Raw genomic sequence first — 24,382 nt, forward strand, 5'->3', positions numbered from 1 at the left:
GCAGCTTCCCCAGCACCCACCATTGCCATTCCCTGAGGGATTTCCTCAGTGCAGCGTTTTTCCTGACGCTTCAGCCCTTCTCCACATTCCTGCTGTTATCCCAGCACCCAGAAATGGGAGTTGAGATCCTTGAAGCCTGGCTGGGGAGTCAATCCCACACTGTCCCAGCTCCATCACTTGCCGTGTATCCCAAGCAAGTGAGAAGAAGCAGGGAAATCATTCAGTGGATAAAGAATTCCCAGCGGCCTCGTTGTGCCTGGAGCAGCAGCTCTGCAGCTGGAGTGGAGGGACGTGCCCTGAGAATGGGGGAAAGCTGGGAATGAGCTTTTCCAAGCCTTTCCAGCCCATCCTGCTGAGCTGACCATGTTTCCACAGCCCTAAATATTGATCCATGGGCTGGGAGGCACTGGAATGACCTTTGTGCTGGAGCAGGGAAGGCACTGCCTGGAATGAGGCAGTGAATCAGGGGTGACCTCAGCACTCTCCACAGCTCCTGAAAGGTGCCTGTGCTCAGCTGGGCTTGGGCTCTGTCTCCAGGAACTGACAGAACCAGAGGGCACAGCCTCAACTGCCCCAAGGGAAATTCAGGTTGGATATTAGGAAAAAGTTCTTCATGGCAAGAGTGATAAAGTTGTGGAATGGCTGCCCGGGGAGGTGGTGGAGTCACCATCCCTGGGTGTGTTTAACAAAGCCTGGATGTGGCTCTGGGTGCCAGGGTTGAGTTGAGGTGTTGGGGCTGGGTTGGACTCCTGATCTTGAAGGTCTCTTCCAATCCAGTGATTCTGTAATTCTGTGATTCTGTGATTCTGTGAATTCTGTGAATTCTGTGACACAGGGACCTGCCAGCACCTGGTGTGGCACCAGCCTGTCACCCCCTGCGCTCACCCTGGGACATGGGGATGTTGTTTCTGGGTGTCAAGTGAGCTGTGAGTCCGCCCAGAGCAGCGTTTTCCTGCTGCTTCCCTCGGTGGCTGCCATGGACATCCAGCCCTCTCCCAAACATGGGCTGCTCCTCTCCCCTCCATGATTTGTTCTCCTCATTCTGCTCATTCTTGGCTGCTGCTCTCAGGGCATCCCAGTCCCAGTGATGCCTTGTGAAGGCTGACCTAGAACAGAGGCTGGACAGAGTTAAAGAATAAAGTAGGAATTTATTAAAAGGCCTCCATGGATCCACCTTGGGCAGCACCAGAGCCCAGCCAGGGCTGTACCCAAGGTGAACCAAAATGGTCCCAAAATGCACGAGCGCTCCTGGGGGCTCTCACTGGGATCAGCTCTGCTCCATTTGCACCTTGCAGTTCATTGTCCCATTCCAGCTTTAGCCCAGGCACTCCCATCCTGCTTGTTTTTCTCTCTCCAGCCCACGCTGTTTGTGCTCTTGGGCCTGAGCTTTGGATCATTTGTCCTTGGTCCCCAGCTGGAGCAGGAATTGTTTTGTCTCCCTGCTCTGTGCAGAGAGCTCAGCATCCCATAATATGAAGCCCAGACCCACACACTAAAGCAGCACAGAATGTGAAAAATAGAAAACCCAAAACCTGAGGCATCACAAGGGCTGCTGACTCCTGCTTTTCTCCAGCTGGAAAAAAATCATTGGACACCCTGACACGGCAGTCTGGCCCCGCTGTGGGCTGCAGCCACGCTCCTGCCAGGTTCCAGGGGTGGGATGGGGCAGCAGGAAGCCACCTCTGCTCCCGTGGGAATGCTGTGTGTGCCCCACAGTGCTGTGCTCATCCCATTCCCAGTGGATGCACTGGAAATGGGAATGGTATCTCCTCAGCTTCACCAGCATGGCAGAGTGCACCGATGGCCAGGGATGGAATTCCAGGATTTGATGGCCAGGGATGGAATTCCAGGATTTCCCATGGGTTTTGGGATCCTGGCTGGATCCATTGCCAGGGAAGCAGGATGCTCCTGGCCTGGGGCAGGCTGGGACACAGCCCTGGCTCCCTCCTAGGCAGGGGCTGCGTTTTCCAGCTGCCAGCAATTTCCATAAAAACCTCATCAGTGCAGTCAAAACACGTTGGCTGAAACTGTGCAATTTTGAGGGGGGAAAAAAAAAAAAGATATTTTAAGCAATGTCTTGGTCAACAGATAGAAAACCTGGGGAGCCTGAAGGAAGAGATGTGGGAAATGGGGAATTCTAAAGGGAATTTTTGAGGGGCAGGAGAGCTTGTGAGGGTGGCTGAGCCCCAGAGGGTTGAAGACAAGGCATGGTGGTGACAAAGTGGCCCAAACCTTGGTGTGGGGACAGGCACTGCAGTTGTGAGGAGCTGTCACACGTGGAAATTCCCAGCTTGGGAATACAGGGAGAGATCTACAGGATCTGAGCAAATCCCAGGAAAAAGGAGCCTCAGCTGCTGCCAGCCAGGCTCTGTTTTGTCATTCCTGGCAATCTGCAAACACAATTTTGCTGTGACTGGTCCAGTTCCTGATAATGTTTTTGTCTCCTAACCTGATTGTGCTCTGGAATGAAGAGGCCCCGGAGTTCATCAGTCCCACGACGTCCTTGGGAGGCAGCTGTGGGGCAGACTCGGAGCTTGCAGGGTGCCCAGCTGGAAATGAAGGAGCTGCAGCACTGCTGAGATCCAAGGTGCTGCAAGCACATCTCTCGCTCAGGAGATCAGCATTTCATGGCCTGTCCCAAAAAAAGGGAATTTTTGGGGGGTAGATTATTTCAGAGGTTCCTCAGCACGTGGTGAACCATGGGACGATGCTGTGGGTACACCCAGGACACCAGGGCTGAGCTGGATCCTGCAGGATGAGGGAATGGAGCTCCAGAGCTCCTTCCCCTCTCCTGACCAGGTGAGACATGGAATAAGATAACCAGAGGAGCTGTGGCTGCCCCTGGATCCCTGAAAGTGTCCAAGGCCAGGCTGGATGGGGATCGGAGCAGCCTGGGACAGTGGGAGGTGTCCCTGCCCATGGATCTGATCCCTAAAGTCCCTTCCAACCCAAACCAGTCTGAGATTCCATGATCCAGTCATTGCCACAGCCCCGAATGCCTCCAGCACAGAGCATTCCTTGGAGCACACATCATCTCTCAAACAATTCAGGATTTTATCTTTTATGGTGATTTTGCCCAAATCAAAGAAAAAAAATACTAAAATATGTCTATTCCCATCTTATTTTATTTTAATAGGATTAAGTATCCTTGTGCTATCGAAATGTCTGTTTCAACATTTGCAGGCTGAGGAATTTCTCTCTCTGTTCCAAATGACATTTAGGAACAAAATTAAATCTAAGTGTTCCTTCTACTTGTGTTTGAAACAGTCCAAATTGCAGTGACGTATTTGGGCTTTGTTGACACGGAACATTTGGATTAATCCAAAAGAAACACTTCCCGAACTTCATCTCCAGAAAACACTCAGACTTTGATGGGCCTGTTTCATTTGCAAATGAAGGGAAAAAAAAGGGAGGAAAAGTCACATCCTCAGCATTTCCCAGGAAACTGCAGCTCCTATCCTTCCCCGTGGTGCCTGAGGACTGGGGTGTGCTCCCGGGAGGAACCAGCCGTGGGATCATGGGCAGGGTGGGGGGGATGCTGGGCAGGTGGCACTGGGCAGACTGGGACCGTGGCACCTGGGACTGTGGCCCGTCCCCAGCAGTGGGACCTCCCAGTCTGATCCACGCTGGTCTTCAGCAGAAGCCCAGAGCAGCTGGAAGTGTCCAAGGCCAGGCTGGACAGGGCTTGGAGCAACCTGGGATAGTGGAAGGTCTCCGTGCCCATGGCAGGGGCCAAAATGAGATGAGTTTTAATGTCCCATTCCATGATTCCATGATTCCATGATTCCATGATTCCATGATTCCATGATTCCATGATAAGCTGTCCCAGAAGATGCCACTGTTGCAGGCACATTCTTCTTTCTTTCAGGATTTTTCATAGAGGAGCACAGAGGAAAGAACAAGAAAACAATTTCTATTTCTGCTCCTTGTTTTTCCCATGTGGAATGTGCTTGGAGAATTGTTTACCTGTGGTGATTGCTTGGTTGGATTCAGGTGAGGATTGTTTGAGCCTGGTGGCCAACCCAACCCACCTGTGGCTGGACTCTCGAGAACAGGATCACAAGTTGTGAGTTACTTAGAGATGGTAGTTGAAAAGTAGGTTTGTAGTTTTAGTATCTCCTTTAAATTGTATATTAACGTATTATAGCATAGTTATGATAAAGAAATCATTCAGCCTTCTGAACTGATGCTGGACATCAGCATTTCTTCCCATTGGGTTCACCTGTGTTTACAATAATGCCACCTGCCCTTCTCCCAGCTCTCAGACCCAGGTCCTACACCTTGGCCACCAGTGGACCAGCCATTACCACATTCCAAGGGATGGGAAGCTTTGGATACCACTTCCAGCCAGCCCTGGAGCACGTCAGGAGCATTTACAGCAGCTGCAATCTCGTGGCCTGCAGGGAACGTCAGGAGTGATGGATTCAGTGAATATCTCTGCTGCTGCGGGTCAGTCTCGGGGCTCCTCTCCCGCTCCGTGGGCGTTGTTTGCTTATCCGTGTCCTGCATCCATCAGCTGTGAGCTCTGTGTGCCAGGGCACGGCTCATTGGAAGAGATTTCACAGGATCCCAGGATCTTCAAGGTTGGAAAATCCCTCCAGGATCATCAAATCCAAGCTGTGCCTGATCCCCTCCTTGTCCCCAGCCCAGAGCTCTGAGTGCCACCTCCAGGGATGGGCACCCCAAAACCCCCCTGGGCAGCTCCTCCCAATCCCTGACCCCCCTTTCCATGGGGAAATTCCTGCTGCTGCCCACCCTGAGCCTGCCCTGGCCCAGCCTGAGGCCGTTCCCTCTCCTCCTGTCCCTGTTCCCTGGGAGCAGAGCCCGACCCCCCCGGCTGTCCCCTCCTGTCAGGAGCTGTGCAGAGCCACAAGGTCCCCCCTGAGTCTCCTTTTCTCCAGGCTGAGCCCCTTCCCAGCTCCCTCAGCCTCTCCTGGGGCTCCAGCCCCTTCCCAGCTCCGTTCCCTGCCCTGGACACGCTCCAGCCCCTCCAGGGCTCTCTGGCCATGAGGGGCCAGAACTGGGCACAGCCCTCGAGGTCCCCCAGCAGTGCCAGCAGGGACAGGCCCTGCCCTGCTCCTGCTGCCACACTGGTTTTGATCCAGGCCAGGTGCCCACGGCCTCCTTGGGCACCCCTGGTCTCGTTTCTTCTCAAGTCTGATGCTGCTTTACCCGCTCAGACAGGGCTGGAATTTTGGTGGCATTAATAAACCAGCAAGGCACAGACCGTGCACTGTGTCCCCTCCCTGTCCCTCCATCCCTGGGCTGCTGGTGGGAGATGTCACCAGGAAAGGGTGGCATTTTTGGGGTGGGGTGAGGAGAGCCTGAGATATTCCCTCAACAACAGAGCAGCTTCCAGCAAGTCACTGAACAAGGAGCAGGCAAAGAGCAGCCAGCAGAGCTGCTGGGAGCTGTGATGGGCTGGGACGTGATGTCCTGGGGACAGGGGGACAGTGACTCACTGCAACCTGCTGGAGGGGGGCAGGGAAGGCAGATGAACTCATGCTGCCAAACAGGGGAAGGGGAATCAGATGGGTTTTTCAAATATATCAGGGGAGTCTCAAATACTGGCAAGAAAGTCGAAGCCATTAATAAATTAGGAAGAAGATTAAATTAATGATGACTCTCAAATGGCTGAAGCACTGCAGAGCCTTCTAAAATCTGCCTTTAACCAAGAAAAAAAAAAAAAAGGAAGGGAAGAAAAGCTAAAGAGTTTCTGTGGACAATAAGAAAACAAAGGAAATCTTGTCAAATGATCACATTTGAATCTTAAGGAAGGGCAGGTGAAGCTGAGCAGGGCTGGGGGCAGGCAGAGGGCCGGAGGTGGGACCAGGCTTCTGGAATAAAGCAGAGCCCCACATGGAGTTGTTGGAGTTCCAGAGGAGCAGGAAATGACCCGAGGGGTTGGGCGAAGGAAGTCCAGCAGGGAGGGACCGAGCGATGGCTGCAGCCCCGCCATGGGGAGCCCAGAGCCAGGGAGGCTTCTGGAAAAGAAAGGATTGGGGCAGGGGACCAGCCCAGCACCCACAGCCTCTGCAGGTGGGTTTGCTTACCCACAGAATTCCGGCCCCCTCCCCACACTGCCCAGGGAACTGGGGAGAAGGCTCTTCCTTCCCTTTTCCCTCTGGAGCTGCCAGCTGGGTCCTGCTGCTTCCAAGGGAGCCACTCTGGGCTTCTGGGTCTGGGAATACATTGGGGGATCCAGACAATCAGAGGAGATGGTGGAAAGTCCTCACTGGGCACAGAGATTGGAGCAGCAGCTGTAGGTACAGCTGCTGGATGGTTCTGGAATGGGAATGTTGATTTCCATGGCACCCGGACAAAAAGTCTTACTGCAGAGGAATGGGAGAATCACTGAATGACAGAATATCCTGGGCTGGAAGGGACCCACAGCATCATCAATCCAGCTCCTGTTCCTGCCCAGACCCCCCAACAATCCCCCTGTGCCTCCCTGGCAGCGCTGTCCAAAGGCTCCTGGAGCTCTGGCAGCCTCGGGGCCGTGCCCATTCCCTGGGGAGCCTGGGCAGTGCCAGCACCCTCTGGGGAAGAACCTTCTCCAAAATCCAGCCTGGCCCTGCCCTGGCCCAGCTCCAGCCGCTCCCTGGTTGCTGTCCCTGTCCCAGAGCAGAGCTGGGAGCTGGCCCTCGCTGTCCCTCGGGAAGAGCTGCAGCCCTGGGAGCTCTGCCCTCAGGCTCCTCTGGGAATGAGGCAAGAGCCCTCAGCCAACATGCCCCAAATCCCCGACCCAGAGGAGCAGGACAGATCCCACTCTCCGAGCTGCTGGCTCTCTGCAGGACCTGGGAAGCCTGGCTGGATCAGTCCCACCTCCTCACCTCCATCAGGCTTCACATCATTTTGCATCGTTTTCCCCCACAAATGCAAGAACCGTGGCTGGGTTGAGCCCAGAGCAGGGATTTTAGCCCAGATTTGGCAGAGAGAAAGCCCTGCAAGAGAGAACCCCAGGCAGAGCCCTGGGACTGCCCAGGAGAAGCCCTGCAGTGCCTGGGGCTGGGCTGGGGACAGCGGGATGCTGTGGCAAGGAGCATGGAGAGAGGAATTCCAGATTGTCCCACGGCTCCTCTCCCCACCCTGGTGCTCTGGCAGATGTTTCCTTCCACACCCATCCCAGCACGGGAGATAAAAGGGTCTCAGGAGGTCACTGAGCACCACCTGTCCCATCTGAGGGTCTTGGTGTTGGCAGAGCAAGCAGAGGGGACACCCAGGATGTCCCCAGGCATCCTTAGGGACCCAAGCACCCTGCAGGCTCAGGCCTGGACACAGCAGGGCTCCCTGGGGTGGTGCTGCAGGGCCAGAGCCCGGGCCTGGGCACAGCTGGAGGCCCGGCTCTTCTGGGGAGGCACAGCCACAGGAGAGGTGCCAGGGAGGTGCTGAAGGGGCTGAAGGATGGGATTTAGGAGGCAGATGAGATGAACTCAGTCTGTCCAGCTCTGCTGGTCAATCTCACAGGCAGGGGCCGGATCGCTCTCTCCGAGTGCCTGAAGGGTGGGAACAGAGGGAGGTGGAAATTTCTCACTGGAGTTGGGGGGTCAGAGGGGGATGGGGAATGCCAGGGCTGCTGGCTTGGCTCTTCCTGCCCTCCATGGTGATTCTTCAGGGGCAGGGATGGGGCTGAGCCCCAACCAAACCGTGCCTGGGCAGCAGGGGAAGCTCCTGGCCCATGGCTGAGGGTCAAGGATCTCTGTGGAAACCATCTGGGATGAGGGGATGGAGCAGGGAGAACATGGTGGGAAAACGGGGCTGTGCAAGGAGAGCAGCGGGGTGAGGAGGGTGGGATGGGACAGGTAAAACCTGCAAAGGTTTGACAGATAAGAAGCTGCCAAGATTGGAATTTCTGCCATGTCTGTGCTGTTCCAGACCCTGGTTTGGCACCGTGGTCCCATGGGATGTTCCATCAGCCCTGCAGGGAGCTGCTCCTGGGGATGTGCGGGCAGGAGCCGTGGTGGGAGAACCAGGAGAAGGGAATGGGGACCCTCCATGCAGAAATCCAGGCACAGGGATGGAGTTATCCCAAAAGCACAGGGACAGAGGTCACCCCAGTCCTGTCATCACTGGGACATCATCCCAGCATTGTGGGGAGGGCTGGGATTGGGATCCATCCCTCCAGGCATCACTCCCAGCCCAGGCACATCTCCAGTGCCACGGAGCTGCTCTGTGTGTCCCCTTCCCTGTCTGGAGCAGCACTGGTGGCTTTAAGGTGTCCCCCCTCAGTGTCCCCCCCTCAGCCCTGCTGTTTCTTGGGGCCTCTGGCAGAGCTGTGCCTCATTCAGGCTCTTTATCTGTTTTCATTTTCTGTGCACACCTCTGGGGCACTGCTCAGATATAAAATAATCAAAATGACAGTCCCCAGATAAAGGCCACTTCTGTTAGGAACACACCAAGCTCTCGTGGAAAAGCACACAAATGGCAGTTTATTTTCTACCTCAGCTCCTTTCGGGCCTTGCAAGTGTTGGATCTAAAGGGAAACCTCCCGCTCAGCTCTTTCCCACCTGTGAAACGTGGTGCAGTGCATAAAGTTCAGAGGCAGGAGTGAATAACAGCGACTTTCATTAAGTGTCAAGCAAAAGCAGAGCCAGGCTGGAGCCTAATTCCAGTTGGGACCCGTTCAATAGCAAATTAACCTGCCAGTGATCTCCCAGGAGGCTACTGAGCAGAGCAGGAGGAATAATTTGAAACCAGGTTTGGAGAGCTAGGTAATATCTTTTTTATTAGATCAGCAGATAATTTGTAGCCAGATATTTATTCCGCGAGCCTCTGTGTGCGTGAGGAGCCCTCTGCCTCCCCCTCTCCCTCCCAGATCCCTGAAAACCTCTCTGGATATTCCCATCACGGAGGCAAGACCCGAGCAGGGGGTCGAGGATGCCCCGGGAAGGGCAGGGGGGCACTTTTGGGCGCTGCTTTCCGTGACCCCTCCCTGGCTGTGCCCGCGGGAGGGGAGGCAGAGCGAGGATGGCCACGGGGATGGCTGGAAAGGCTTTCCCCCCTTTTTATTCCTTTTTCCCTGGATGCTGGCAGGGAGAGGCCGGGCAGGCGGGCAGTGCCGGAGCAGCATTACCTCACCAGCGCCGAGCCGCGTTGGCTGCAGCGCCCGAGGAGGAGGAGGAGGAGGAGGAGGAGGAGGAGGAGGAGGAGGAGGAGGAGGAGGAGGATGTTATCTCCTGGCAACCCCCGCGCCTGTCACATCCATCACGGCAGCGGATGCAGCGCAGGACCGGCAGCCCCGGTGCCACGGGGGTCCTGCTGAGGAGGGCTCCCATCCCTTGGAAGAAAAGCCCTTGGAATGAGCTTTTCTGGGGCTGTGGGTGACAGGGGTGGCAGCTCTGGGATGAGGGAACAGGAGCGAGGGCAGTGTCCTCTCCAGGCTGGAGAGGATGAGTCCAGAGGCAGAAATCTCCAGCTTGTCCCAGCTGATGGGTCAGGACCCCCCTCACCCCCAGGGAGGGGCTGCTGTGGCACTGAGGGTCCTTCCTGCAATTCCAGCTGGGATTCTGTCCATGCTGGGACACAGAGAGCTGCCAGCACGGTGCCCTCCAGGACCAGGGAGCCCAGCAGAGCCCATCTCCGTGAGGAGCTGCTCCAGTCTGGGCCAGTGGATCCCTCTGCAGCCACAGCCAGGCCACTCCGCTTTCCCGAGTCCTCCAGCACCGCAGGTTTTCACCTCTGGCTCCCAAAAGGAGCAGGATGAGGTGAAATATTTGTGCCCTCTCTGCTGGGGGATGCAGCCACGTCTGCATCCATCCTCTGCCTCCAGCCAAAGATTCCTTCCTGAGCATCCATCCCTGGCTCTGAGCCCCTCACGTGGGGTTGGTGACTGCGGGGCCGGGCAGGCAGGCACATCCCACCAGGAGCAGCACACACCTGTGGATGAGAGGCATGAAAAGCTGGGAATTGGCCTGGGGCTGCCAGCCACGGCCTCTCCGGGCTACCGGCGAGTTGCCCTCAGCCTCACCCAGTCCAGCAGCCTGTCCAGGGACTCGCACGGGAATGGGAACGGGAAGGGGGCACTGGGCAGTGCTGGGATGGACTGCAGGAGGAGTGGAGGATGGGGAAGCAGGAGCAGATCCAAGGGGATCCAAGGGGATCTTGGCTCCTCCTGAGCTGCTCTGAGCCATGGGCTCAGTTTGCAGCCGATTCAGCACCAGCCCCGCCAGGGCTGGAGGCGCTCGACACCCCCGGGATGCTCCTGGCAGCTCCCGGGCCAGGGATGGAGATGGCGCTGGAGAAGAGCCACGATGGCCCCGCACCTCCTGAGCGTTCCACGCTCCCGGGCTCCCGCGGCAGTGCGGGAGAGAGGAGGGGAGGGAGGGAGGGGAGCGGGGAGGAGCGGGGGAGGGAGCGCCTGATGAGGAATCCGGGAATGGGAGGCAGACAGAAAAACTAATCGGGGATGATTGAGGGAGAGCAGGAGGATGAGTGAAAGATTGAGACAGAGTGATAAAGAATATGTCAGATGGACAGGAAAACTAATAAAGAATAATAACAGCCCCTGGCCCTGCACAGCGCCCGCACCTGCCTCGGGCTGAGCGGGGGGGGGCCCAGGCTGGGTGTGACAGCCACCCCCTGCCCGGGGCACACACGGGGACATGCTCTGTGTGTGTGTGACACCCACCCCCTGCCCGGGGCACACACGGGGACATGCTCTGTGTGTGTGTGACACCCACCCCCTGCCCGGGGCACACACGGGGACATGCTCTGTGTGTGTGACACCCACCCCCTGCCCGGGGCACACACGGGGACATGCTCTGTGTGTGTGACACCCACCCCCTGCCCGGGGCACACACGGGGACATGCTCTGTGTCCCCCCCGGGTATCTGGTCCTGCACAGAGCAGCTCTGGTAGCTCAGCCTTGCACTCACAGCCATGTTGGTGCCCCTGGGGAGGAGGATGGGGGTGTGTGTGGGTGTGCAAACCCGGATGGCATTGCCCCCCACTTGTCACTGTCCCCAGGCTGGTGGGGACACCCCCAGCCCAGCCCAGGGGTAGGGTGGGGTGCTGAGGGAGGTTTGCCCTCACCAGGTGTGTCCTGCTGGGTTAGGGGCACACCCAGCTGGCCAGCCCAGCATGCAGGACCCCACAGAGCCCTTCCCTTCCCTTCCCTTCCCTTCCCTTCCCTTCCCTTCCCTTCCCTTCCCTTCCCTTCCCTTCCCTTCCCTTCCCTTCCCTTCCCTTCCCTTCCCTTCCCTTCCCTTCCCTTCCCTTCCCTTCCCTTCCCTTCCCTTCCCTTCCCTTCCCTTCCCTTCCCTTCCCTTCCCTTCCCTTCCTTCCCTTCCCTTCCTTCCCTTCCCTTCCCTTCCCTTCCCTTCCCTTCCCTTCCCTTCCCTTCCCTTCCCTTCCCTTCCCTTCCCTTCCCTTCCCTTCCCTTCCCTTCCCTCCCTTCCCTTCCCTCCCCGTGCACCTGGCTGCTCCGGGCCATGGGGAGCTCTGTGTCACTGCTGTGGGCACTGGCATGGCTGAGATCGGTCTGGTGCCAAAGGACAGGCGTGGGGGACAGAGCTGAGGCTGGCCAGGCTCTGGTGGTGACACATTCCAGGTCACCAGGGCTGGGGACACGCTGCCGAGACAGCCAGGAGCTCTCCAGGCACCAGGCAGGCTCTGGGGGTCCTAAGGAGGGGAGGGGATGGGATGGGAAGAGGATGGGAGGACAAACATGAGGGATGAAAGCCAGGAGGGCGAAAGCTGGAGGTGACATCTCACACAGTTCTCACGCTGGAACTTTGGGATTTGGTGCTTCCTGGTGTTTCCCAGGCAGGGTGAGGATCTCAAGGAGCTCATTTTTGCCTGGATAGGGGAAAACCAGCACCCTGAAGGTTCAGGTGGGGCTGATTTTCCATCACATTTGGGATCCCACCGCATCCCAAGGCTGTGTGAGGGCCTGTGAGGGTCCCAGCGTTGCCTCCTGCTGCACTCAGCCCTGGCTGGGGGCTGTGCCAGAGCAGATTCCAGCATCCATCGGCCGCAGGCGGAGCCCTGGAACAGCGAGTGGGATTTGATCATCTCTTCATCTCCTGCACATTTGAGTCATGAGCATAATTCAGCAGCTTTCAGGCTACGGGGAGGCTGGGAAAAACAGCCCCTCCTCGGCCTCTCCTCCTTGGAAATTGTCTGTCCTTCCCCACCCACCTCACCCCAAGCACAGACTTTGGGGTGCAGAGGATGCCACCACATTTGGGATGAGCTGGTCCGCACAGCGAGGGAGCTGTGCCATGGCAGAGCTACCCTGGCAGGCAGGGAGGCCCTGGGAAAGGTGCCATCCTTTCCAGCAAGCTTGGAAAGGGCAGGGATGGGCAGAGCTTTTCCCGGGAAAGGAACGCCGTGGCCTGGTATAAATTCGTGCTGGTAGAAATCCTGCAGGATCCACACCCGAGGGAGTCATGGATCTGCTCTCAGGGAGCTGGGCGAGCTGGGCTCTGGGTGTGGATGGAGCACCCAGACCTGCCACGGTCCCAGAGAAGCAGAAGCAGGAGCAGAGCAGTGACTGGGATGGGATGGAGAGCACGGGGAGGGATTTAGGGTAGGGATAAGGAGGGCAGGAAGGCTCCATCCCTCCTGACACTTTCCCAGTGCTTCCCCACATCCCTGCCCTGCACTCCAGCCCTTCCCAGCACTTTGCAGATCCATCCCTGCTGTCCTGGCTGTTACAGCCGAGTCCCTCTGGCACAGAGCCCTCTGCTTCCTTCCAGGCTTTCCTTGAAGGCCTCGTGTTCCCTTTCCCTGGCCGCCCGGGATGTGTCCTCAGGGTGAGTGCTCATGAGAGGGCCAGGCCAAGGTGGCCTCTGCTGTCCATTCCCTAAGGATGCACATCCTCCTTTGGCAACCCCCTGCCGTGTTTGGGCAGAAAGAACTGAGTTTTGGGGCCTTTCCTGGATTTGTGGGTGGTTTTTGTTGCAGTTTTCCTGGGTGAAGGAGGTGCCACTGGGATGTGGTGTCACCACACAGGCAATGAGTCGTGAGTGGGCAGAGCAGCCTTCCCTGATGGTTCCTCCAGATCAGACCCGTGCAGGGAAACTGAGGAATGGTTCAAGCCAGTTGATCCCAGAGGTGTTGCCCAAAGGCCACACAAAGTCCTGGGACCACTTTCAGCTCTGCCTCATTCCATAGGATCATAGAACATGGAATGGTTTGGAAGAAACCTTAAAAATCAGTTTGTTCTACCCCCTGCCAGGGCAGGGACACCTCCCACTGCCCCAGGCTGCTCCAACCCTTGTCCAGCCTGGCCTTGGGCACTGCCAGGGATCCAGGGGCAGCCACAGCTGCTCTGGGCACCCTGTGCCAGGGCCTGCCCACCCTGCCAGGAACAATTCCTAATTCCCAATATCCCACATGTGGCAGTGCCAGAGGAACAGAAACCTCTGCCCTGTGCTTGCAGGGTAACACCACAGTGGGTTATGGGGGATTCCCCCATGTCATTGCAACACTAATTAATCACTTAATTAAAGGCCTGATGGTTTTCCTGTGGGATCCTTCCTGTGCTCCCCAGAAAGCCAAAGTGAGCCTCACGGCTCTGTCCCTGCAGTGCTGGAGCTGTGACAAGGCTGCTGCAAAGAGGGAACTGAGCTGGGGCTGGATGTCCAGCCTCTTTTAAAACCTCCTTTTTAAAGGTTTTGGGAAAGAATCTTCTTTCTCTGGAGTCAAACCTTGCAATTTGGGGTTATTTTAGGAGTAGAGTGGGCCTCAGCTGTGTCCATATGAGATCAGAGTGGTGAGATGGGCTCAGGGAGGTCATTCCGAGTTTTCCAAAGCTGCCTTTCCCCGGGAATGTGGGTGCTGGGATGTGATTGGCACCTGCTGGGCTGATGGACAGGCGGGGAGGGAGCCGGGGAGGGGGGGCAGGCACAGTTCCCTCTCCTTGGAGCAGAGCGTGGCTCCCATTCCCACTAATCCCATTAGGGCTGCTCTCACTAAGCCCCCTGAGCCCTGCCTGCTCCAGGGAGCGCCTGGGCCGTGCTCTGGGCCAGGCTCAGCGCGGGTGGATGGGCAGGAGAGCCCGGTCCAGGCAGCTGTGCCTCCTCGTGGGATTAAATCATGGTGCCAGGCCAGCCTGGGCGTTCATACTGGGGTAAAGGGGGGTCCTGGCACTGGCAGGGGCTGGGAACAGGGCAGGGATGGGGACAGGGTGGGGTGAGAGCTCTGGGGGTGAGGGATGAGGACAGGAACAATGTGGGGTGAGAGCTCTGGGGGTGAGGGATGGACAGGGTGGGATGAGAGCTCTGGGGGTGAGGGATGGGGACAGGAACAATGTGGGGTGAGAGCTCTGGGGGTGAGGGATGGACAGGGTGGGATGAGAGCTCTGGTGGTGAGGGGACAGGGACAGCAGTGTGTGTCTGGGGGGGATGATCAGCTGGCCCTGGAGACTCTCCCTGTGCTGGAAGAGGACAGTTCCCCGCTGGCCGAGGAGCAGAGCCCCTGCCCGTGATCAGCTGCTGGCAGCAGCACCCCAGCCTTGTCCCCATCAATCTGCCGTGGCAATAAACGGAGCCGAGCGTTCTGCTGGGGCTCCAGCTCCAGAGCCCCCCAGGGAGGGGGCTGGGCTGGCTCTAAATCTCCTAATCCCCTTCATCAGAGTGCCAGACAAGCAGACACACCGAGCAAACTGCCTGGGGCTGGGCCCCCCTGCCTCCTCTGAGCTGCTGCAAATCCCAATCATCCTGCGGGCGATTACAGGGGCTTCTCCTGGAGCACAATATCCAATCTCCCCCAGAGGCCACCACAACATATGCAGGGCCAGGCTCCAGGGCCACCGCGGGCTTGTTTCTCGCTCATCCTATTAGCGGAGTGCCTGGCAGGGCTGTGCGGGGCCGGGCACCGCCCGGAGCCGGCGGGGGAAGGAGGGAGCGGCTCCCCCGAGCCGCGGTCCCGCTCCTCCGGCACTCCGGGATCTGCTCCCAGCCCCGATTCGGCCGCTGCAGCCCCTCCCTGCCCTCTCCATGGTCCTGCTCTGGAGGTTTCACGGCCGCCAGTGGGAATCGTGGAATAAAACACATTTTGTGATTAAAAAAAAAAAAAAAAAGTGGTGTCAGCTCTTCCGTTCTTTTGGAACCTCTACCCTGAGCACTGCGCTGGCTCAGCGGTGATCCAGAGCCCTGCTGCCGTGCCAGGAGGGATTTGTGGCCATCATCACAGCAGAAAGAGCTGTCCCATTGCTCATCCAAGGAAAAATCCACCCTGCTGGGCCCTCACTGCTCAGCCAGCTCTGGGCAGGGCTCTGCTGGCTCACTCCGGAGTTGCTTGGCCCAGGAACCACCTCAGCAGCTTGCAAATTCTTGAAGGATGCAGAGAGGAGAGCTCAGGCTGGTCTGAGGTTCCCACCTGGCTCCCTGTTTCCAGCTGCCAGAAATGCCCACTGCTCTGGGAGCGAGGAACTTGGGGAAGCACAGATGGGATGGGGGTGAGGCCCTGAGGCTTCCCAGAGCAGCTGGGGCTGCCCCTGGATCCCTGGCAGTGCCCAAGGCCAGGTTGGACAGGGCTGGGAGCAGCCTGGGACAGTGGGAGGTGTCCCTGCCATGGCAGGGGTGGCACTGGATGAGCTTTAAATTCCCTTCCAACCCAACCCAGCCCATTCCCTGATTCCATGCCTGGGGTCACTGTGTGGGGAGGAGATGCTGCCTGGGGATGTGCTGCAGGTTCCTGTCCATCACAGGTGCCATGAACAGCCCCGTCCCCCTTTCCCCTTCTCTCCAAGTGGGAAGGAAAATGCCAGAGCAGGAAAGCAGAAGGCTCCCAATTAAAGCAGATAAAAGGAATCAGTTTCCTACGTACAGCCAAAGCATAGCTGGGGGGACTCATGGCCACAAGGAGCACCCAAGGGTGTGGATTTAGCAGGGATCAGAGCTCCTTCCCCTCCCCTGACCAGGTGAGATATGGAATAAGATGCCCAGAGCAGCTGTGGCTGCCCCTGGATCCTTGGCAGTGCCTAAGGCCAGGTTGGACAGGGCTTGGAGCAGCCTGGGACAGTGGGAGGTGTCCCTGCCATGGCAGGGGTGGCACTGGGTGATCTCCATGGTCCCTTCCAACCCAAACCCTTTGGTGCTTCTGTGATCCCACGGCTACTGAAAATCCAGCTTTAAACCTCCCAGTGCTTAGGGCTGAGCAAAGTCCTGCTGGGAAAACCCTCAGGAGGAAATGGTGCCACTGCACTGCTGGAGCCAGCAGGAGATCCCAAACCTCATCCCCATCACCATGCAAGCCCTGGAAATGACCCTGCCAGGTCTGTGCAGGCTGTTGGACAGCTGGGGCTGCAGGGTCAGGCCCTCGGGAGGCAAAGGAATTCAATTTCCCATCAAAATGGATGTTCCTGGCCTGGCGCACTCCCAGCTCCCGCTGTAAGCCAGGACCCAATTAAACCAGATGTACCTGGAAAAGCCAGGTCACAACAGAGCTTGGCACGAGCCCAGCCCAGCCCTGTCACACGCTGTCCCCAGCAGCCACCCCTCACCCCTCAGGGATGGCCAGGAGCTCCCATCTCCTCCACCTCCAGCCAGGAATGGATCCCCACGGACTGAGCCAGGGCCACATCAGCCCATCCATGGAGCCAGGCAGGTGGGACAATCCTGGGGGGGAAGATTCCTGTTCCCACCCCCTGCAGGCCTCCATGGGCACCAAACCCATCCTGAGGGTGCTGCCGATGGGATCCCTGTGCCCATTCCTGTTCCCACCCCCCTGAGGGTGCTGCTGGGATCCCTGTGCCCATTCCTGTTCCCACCCCCCTGAGGGTGCTGCTGGGATCCCTGTGCCCAAGCCCCTGGCCGTGCTGGGCAGCTGCAGCACCCGCAGCATCCGCAGGCCCCTTCCCAGCCGGTAATTGATGTGTGCTGCCATGGAAACCAGAGGGTTCCAGCCCGGCTGGATGCGAGCTCAGGGCTGTGCCGGAGGAGTGGAAGGCTTCGTGTGCCGATGTGGGGTGAGGGGAGAGCACAGGAACGGGGAGGAGAGGCAAGGAGGGAACGAGGAGGGCAGGGAGTGGGTGGGACAGGTGGGAAAGGGCCAGCAGAGAGGGGAAGGAGGCACAGATGGCGTCAGGGAGTGGTCTGGATATCCTGGGATGGCTGAGGAGGAGGGAGTGTGAGGAGCAACTGCAGGGCATGGAACAGGGAGGGCTTGGGACTGTCTCTGCCTTTGGTCACCTGTCCTGAGGGCAGCTCTGCCCTCTGCGCCAGCTGTGCCAGCCTGGAACCACCCTCAGCATTCGGATCCTCTTTCCTTGGGATGGCAGCAAAGGGCACAGGGCTGCCCAGGATCCCTGGGGACACATCCCTGCTCCCAGCTGGCCTGGGCCTGCCCCGAGGGGCAGCTGGGACCCCCCCAGGCCTCACCACGAGGGGCAATCCCTCAGGAATGGGGGCATCAGATCCCCTCTCACGGCCCTGCAGAGCCCTGGGGAGGGGATGGCTCAAAAGGAGTCTCTGCCAAGGGGAGGGGAGGCCAAGCTTCATCTTCACGTGGGAACTCCTCCTTCCTGGAGTCTTCCAAGCTGGGAAGGAGCCTTTGCCTGGTGGTCCAACCACAGCAAGCTCAGAGCTGAGCAGGGAGAGGTGCAAGGCTGTGTGTGAGCCCAGCACAGCCCAGATGTGCCACATCTGTATGGAACCCACTGGAGAGGGGAGCAACCCTACCCCGAGCCAGGAAACCTCCTGGGATCGTTGGGATCCTGTGCAAAGGCAGGCAGGGAAATGCCACAGCCACGGCTGGAGGAGCTCCCTGCAGCTGGGGTGGGAAGAGCCACAAATGTCCCTGGTTTGGAGTGGCCCAGATGTTTCCAAAGGGTCTGAAATACCCAAAACCCCCCAGCCATGCCTGGGAAAGGAGCTGGTGAAATGGTGGGAAATGGAGCAAGTCTCCAAGGAGCGGTGGTGGAGTTGGGAAGGGGACTGGAGAGCTTTGATGGGATTTTCCCTGATTCCCACCTTGGCTGGTGGCAGGTGCAGGCAGCCTTGGGGCTGGAGGTGTTTTTTCATTGAAATATTTGGGTTTCGATCATAGAATCAATCACACAATCATAGAATGGCTTGGGTTGGAAGGGGCCTGAAAGCTCCTCCAGCTCCAACCCCCTGCCATGGGACACCTTCCACTGGAGCAGGATGATCCAAACCCCATCCAACCTGGCCTTGCAGGAGTCTGGTCTGTGGGAAAGTGCTCTGGGGGCTTATCCTCCTTGTCCTTGTGCAGGAACATCCTCGAGCTGGCAAACAGGGAGCCAAGAGCAGGGCAGGGAGGCGGGTAGGTCCCAAAGCCTTCCCAGCCCTTTCTTGCCCTGAGGATGCTCAGGGGGACGTGTGGGAAGGAGCAGCCAGGCCCAGAAGCAGCCGGGTTTTCACACTTTTATTGTAAAGCTTTAGGAAGGGCTAATTACAATGGAGTTGGTCATCTCGACAGCTCAGCAAACGAACGGAACAGGGGAGAACGGAAAGGGGCATCACGACGGTGTCATGCTCACGGCTCCGAACAGAAAGAGTTACAAGGGAATCAATTGTGCTCACAGCGCCCGGGGAAAACCAAGCCCAAGGCCCAAAGGCTTCCCCGCACAGGGAAATGCATCACACATTGAGCAGTACAACCTTAGCAAGAGGCGTCGCCTTAGACATAGGGCACCATCTGAAAAATAGTGGGGGGACTTTACTCTGCCATAGGATTTCTCCTTTAGAAAAGCTACACCTGCATGTACATAAAACTGTACAAAAAACAAGGCATCACAAGCAAGGAAATGAAATCTCGTATAAATAGAACCAACACTGAAGAGCTACAAAGGGGTCGCTTAGATCCTTCCCACGCAGCCCGCCTGCTCCCTGGCTCCCACCTTTGGTTTTCCCCCTGGCTTGTCCTAGTGCAGTGTGAGATACAGTGAACCCTCCTCCTCCCTGTGCTTGTCTGGACTGGGGCCCGTGGGGAGCTGTCCTCCCCCCACGCGCACAGAGGCTTTATCCTTCTGGCTTATAATTGTGCAAATGAGCTTCTTCCCACAGCACCTCTTCCTCGCCCTCCCCCAGGACTGATCCCCAGCCACACTGGCAGCTTCCCCCCGGGACAAATCCCCTCAAAGCCCTCTCCCAGGACTGATGTCCAGTGCCCTCTCCTCCCCAGGGACCCATCCCCCTGCACCCCTGGCACCCCACTGAGGCCCCGGTCCCATTGCCCCCTCTGGCTTTCCCCACACACCCACCCAGTGCCCCGAGAGCCCCAACCCCTCTGCACCCCCAGACACCCAACCCTGGCCCCACCGTGGTCCCCTTCAAACCCGCACCAGCCCTCTGTGCACCCCCACAGGGCTCAGCCACCCCCAGAGCCATCCCCACCCCATCCCATGGGGACCCCCCTGCACTCCCCCCTCCCTCTGCACCGTGCTCGCACTGAGGACCTCGCCAGTGCTCCAGGGGACAGCACAGCAATTCCAGCCACAGGAATTCCAGCCTCGGGATCCCTCTGGAGACCCCAGCACAAGGTAGGGAGCCCCCCCGCCGGGATGAGGTGGTCTTGGACAAGCCCCCCTCGAATGTGGCTGTCCGGGGGTCCCCGAGAGGGGCACTGGACACTGCCACTGCCTGGGCCCAGGGGAGGCGCGAGCAGCCGAGTTGGCAGTGGAGTCAAAGATCGTGGCCAGCGCGGCCAAATTGCACATTCTGCCCAGTTTGGCCCTGAAACTACAGAGCTACAATAAAAACAAGGTCAGGAGCGGCACCTGCTCCGGCAGCCAGACCCGGGGAACGCGGCCCCGCAGGGCAGAGCAGGAATCCCGGCCGGGCGGGCGGCTGGACCTCCACCGGGAGCATCCCGCCCGCTCCAGGGACACCCGGCCGGGCGGGAGCAGCAGCGGGAGGCCGGGAGGAGGGTCCTGCCTCCTCCGGCTGGCACCGCCGGCTGCCGGGGCCGCGGGCGGTGCGGGGTGGCAGCGGTGCCACCCGGGGAAGGCAGGGCTGCGGCACGAGGGACGCGAGGCAGCGGGTGCGAGCAGGCACCTTCTGCCGCCCTTCCTCTGTCCCCCGGGCTCGGCTGGCACCGTGTCCCCTCGGGGAGCCGCGCGGGGAGGTGGCTGCGTCTGCCACCGCCCCATCAGGGGGAGAGGAGCTGCTCGGAGCGGGGTGCTGGGGGGGAGAGGCTGGGCAGGGGGTCCCGAGAGGCACTACAGCTACGGCAGGGCAGGCCCTGCCCCAGCCCTGCGGGGTCCCTGTGCCCCCGGAGCCCGGCAGAGCCCCGCGCCAGCCCCGCGGGCACGGACCGTGCGCTCCGAGGATGCGGCGCCACAGGAGACCCGCCCTGCCGGCCTCGCTCCCTCAGGAAGGTGCCAGAGCTGGAGACGGGAAGCACAAGGGTGCAGCACGGCCCCTCCCGTGGCCCGGCGGGCGAGGACGGGGAAGGGCTACCCGGGAATGAGGCGCGAGTCGCCCGGACCCCTCCGGCCAGGGGTGCACCCCAAAACCAGGACTGTGCCCCAGCTGCCAATGGAGCAGCGACAGAGCCAGGGGTCCCCCTCTGGGCAGCCCTGTGAGGGGCAGGGGCTCCTCTCCCCCCGCCCCAGGTGGGGACCCTGCACGGGAGCTGAGGACACCGGGGCAGCAGGGACCTGCCGGGGAGACCGGTGGACCTTTGACAATGGAAGAGAAAGCTGGACCCCGTGAGAGTGGCCCTGTGGCCTAAGGGCAGCGGAGTCCAGCGGGCAGGGGCTCGGCGGCCCCCGGTGTGACCCTGAGACAAAGCTCCTCCTCACAAAGGCAATGGTGGCTTTACAGGCGGATGGGACGGAGGTCGAGGGCACGGCACAGCCTGGCCTCGTGGGCATCCCCTGCCCCGGAGGAGGCCCGAGGCGATGGGCTGAGAGCCAGAGCCGCTGGCGACCTCCCTGCCAGCAGAGGCGGACTGAGGGCTTCTCCGGACCCAGCCGGTCCCTTCCTGGGGACATCCCCTCCCCGGACCCAGCCGGTCCCTTGACTGGGGGCTTCCCCACCCCTCCTCCACCCGCCAGGCACAGGGCCACCACCGGGGACCCCCCCCACCCCAAAGCAGCCCCCACCTATGGCACCGGGCAGTCCCTAGGGACCCTGCAGCTTGTGGGCACAGTGACAACGTTCAGAAAGAGATCCAGGCTGAAAAACAGCAAAGTCCCTGCAGTCCAGCCAGGATGCTGCCCCTCTCCTCCAGCTCCCCAGCTGCTGTTTCAGGGACTGATCACATCTCTATTTACAATATAGAACACGAGTGCGGGCTGGACGCTGCGCTCCCAGGGGCTCTTCCACGCAGGAAACCATTCAAAGCTGGAACTTGCTCCCTGTGGGTTTTTTTTCTTTTTTTCTTTTTTTTTTTTTTTTTTGTTTTTCCTCTTTTTTTTTTGTCTGCTTTTTGTTTTGTTTTGTTTTGTTTTCTCTTTAAATGTCTTTTTTTTTTTGTTTCAAGGACAATAAAAAGTTGCGATCAGGCAGGACTTGAATGTCATTCCTATAAGATTCGTATTTACAGGAGTCTACAGCAAAGAGACAGGCAGCTGGCTCCCCGTGCTCGGGGACACTCCTCGTCCTATGCCCCAGGAACTCCACCAGCTCTGCGTGGACCTTTGGTACGTAAGCCCTTCTCTCCCTTCTCCGTGCCCTCCGCACCAGGAGCCTGCCCAGCCCTCCCCGGCAGCAGTTCGGGATGCTCGGCAATCGGGGTTGGGATGCTTTTCACCCTCCCCACCCACCCCCAGCCCCGGGCAACACGGGGTTAAAAAGGCGCTCCTCTCATCCCTGCCTCGCCCTGCCCTGCTCCCCGCAGAGCCCCCTGCCTGGAGAAGCGGCAGGAGCCATAAAGCATCGAAGTGGAAAATGTTCCTCTGGCCTCTGCTCCCTGCCCCTCACGCCCAGCCTCACAGGTAGATCTCCCTCTTGGTGGTCTGGGCCGAGGGGGTGGTGGCTGGCTGGAAGTCCGAGGTCTGGGTGAGAGGAATTTCCTCCATGGGAGAGTCCTTGCAGGGCTCATGGCTACTATTGGAGAAGGCACTGTACGTGGGGAGCAGGCGGAGGTTGGCCATTTTGGTGCTGCGCTCTTCCGACAGTCTGGGGCTGCCGTTCCCGACTTGCTCTTGACTCCCTCTGTCTTGGTAAGGCACAAAAGTGGAGAGTTTGAGGGCGTTCTTGGGCCTGCGGCTGGGAGAGGACTGGCCAGGCATCCAGCAGGTGTCGGAGTGGCCGAACTCTGTGCACTCCCGGGTGCAGGTCCCAGTCATGGCTACATCGGGCAGAGGCCGGAGATCTGTGGGGAACAAGGGACAGCGGCGTTACCCCCGGGAACCCCAGCTCGGGAACCCTGCCTCAGGAACCCTGCCTCAGGTACCCCGGCTCGGGAACCCTGCCTTGGGAACCCTTCCTTGGGAACCCCGGCTTGGGAACCCTGCCTTGGGAACCCTTCCTTGGGAACCCTGCCTTGGGAACCCTTCCTTGGGAACCCTGCCTTGGGAACGCTGCCTTGGAAACGCTGCCTCGGGAACCCTGCCTTGGGTACAACACCTCAGGAACCCCACCTTGGGTACCTCGCCTCGGGAACTCTGCCTCGGGATGCAGGGATGAGGAGCAGGGACTGGACATCTCTGTCCTACCCATGCTGCGAGGGACAGCCAGACTCACAGACACCCCAGGAGCCAAACCCATGGACATCCCAGGAGCTGGACACACAGACACCCCAAGAGGTGGACACACGGACATCCCAGGAGCCGGACACACAGACACCCCAGGAGCCGGACCCATGGACAAAAAAATGGGAGCAAAGCAGAGCAGGGAGGGAAACCCAAAGGCACAGAGAAACAGGAGGCAGAGCACAGGGCAGAGCTGCCCAAGCCCCTTTGGAGACCAGGATTGCACAGGGAGGGTCCACAGCTTGGATTTGCACAGCAGGACACACGCTGCCACACCAGGCTTGATCCCAGAAATTTAGGCACCACTTGGAACCTGCTAAGATCCAGGAATGGCCTTGGGCACCACCGATGGCATCACTGTGCAGAGACAGAACTGCCCTGGACTCAGCCCCAAGGCACAGCCGTGTGTCCTGGGCAGCAGCCTCGGGCATCCCTGCCCTGCTCCCACTGGGCATTCCAGGCCACATTCCAGCCTCCCCTGGCTCCCTCAGCAGGAGCCACAAGCCCAGCCAGAAGTCCTGGTCTCATGTGGAGCCTGAAATCTCCGAGCACACAGAGGTAAAGCCATGCCCACCCCGAGAGAGGCTGGAGATGCCGTGGGGTGCCCTGTGGAGATGCCAGGGGTGCCCTGTGCACCAAACCCCTGCCCCTGAGGGAGCCCAGCACCCGAGGGCACCACAGCTCCCTGCTCCTGGCACAGCCGGGACACTGAGCACCAGTTAGACCAATCCACGCACTGGTGTCCTCACACACCAGCCACCCCTGCCCCAGGTGTCCCTGAGCCTTGGCCAGGTGTTCTTGGCACTGGCAGCACCCGTCATGAGGCTTCTGAGGCCAGAATTTGGCACTTCCATGCAGAGCTGAGTGTCCCTCAGAGCCATCCCAGTCACGAGCCAGTCCTTGATTTCTGCCCCAATTTGGGACCCACAGAGTGCTCCGGGACACGTCACCGCCTGCTGCCACAAGCAGATCCAGCCTGGTGCTGATGCTGGGGTGGAAGCAGGGGCTGCTCATGACCTTGAGGCTGCTCAGACTTCCACATGTCCCTGTGGTTCCCAAAAATCCTCTCCGTGTCTCCACCACCGTGGAATTCTCTCCACTGACAGAGTGATGGAGGGAGATGCTAAGGAGCTCTGGGGACCTGTGGGGCACCCCCTTCCCGTGGGACACACACTGGTCCACAAAATTCCCCCATCCCAAAAGCAGGGCAGACCCACAGATGCTCCCTGAGCCCTGGGAAGAAGCAAACTAGAGCACCATGATGGGGTTTCTGCCCTGGCCAACGCTCCCTCCTGCCACCAGTTTGGGACTGCCACACACCCGAGTCACCCTGGCACAGCTTTCACACACAGGACGCAGGAGAAGGCTCCAGACAATGCTGGGAATGCTCGACACCGGCATGGATGAAGGGGTGAAGTCAGGAGCCAACCATTGTGTGAGCACATCTTGCCCTAAAGCAGCCCCCAGTGACGCTCCCCAAACCCTCAGTGGGGGGGCTGAGGCAGCCCAGTTTTCCCCCTGGGGCCTGTGCCCACATTCCATCCCTGGCACCCACGGGGGCTCCCCCTGGCAGCTGGGACATCCTGGCGGGAGCCACACGGACATACCTGATGGCAGCCCCCCTTCACAGCCTGCTCCGCTCAGGGGACTCTGATGAGGGGCAGAAAAAGGACGACAGCGTCACATCAGTGCACAGCCCCGGCCTCCACACCCCCGTCAGCCTCTGCCACCCCCTGTCCCCCTGGTCCCCGCTGCCTCCTTGGCCTCTCCTGG

General features: G+C 59.3%; 1 protein-coding gene across 3 annotated transcripts in view; it reads right to left on the bottom strand.

The window, feature by feature from the left end:
* Nucleotides 1–19,302: 19,302 nt before the first annotated feature.
* Nucleotides 19,303–24,382, bottom strand: part of PCDH1 (protocadherin 1) — a 57,972-nt gene continuing 52,892 nt past the window's right edge. For 2 of the 3 annotated variants that reach the window (XM_053956783.1, XM_053956782.1), the window contains exon 5: nucleotides 19,303–22,230. In XM_053956783.1, coding sequence (XP_053812758.1) covers nucleotides 21,845–22,230 — 386 coding nt within the window. In that variant the 3' untranslated portion in view covers nucleotides 19,303–21,844. Of the gene's footprint in view, nucleotides 22,231–24,216; nucleotides 24,260–24,382 lie in introns of all 3 variants that reach the window. The other variant, XM_053956784.1, reaches the window with a different exon arrangement.

The sequence above is a fragment of the Vidua chalybeata genome, chromosome 15 (assembly GCF_026979565.1).
Source record: "Vidua chalybeata isolate OUT-0048 chromosome 15, bVidCha1 merged haplotype, whole genome shotgun sequence".
Lineage (NCBI taxonomy): Eukaryota > Metazoa > Chordata > Aves > Passeriformes > Viduidae > Vidua > Vidua chalybeata.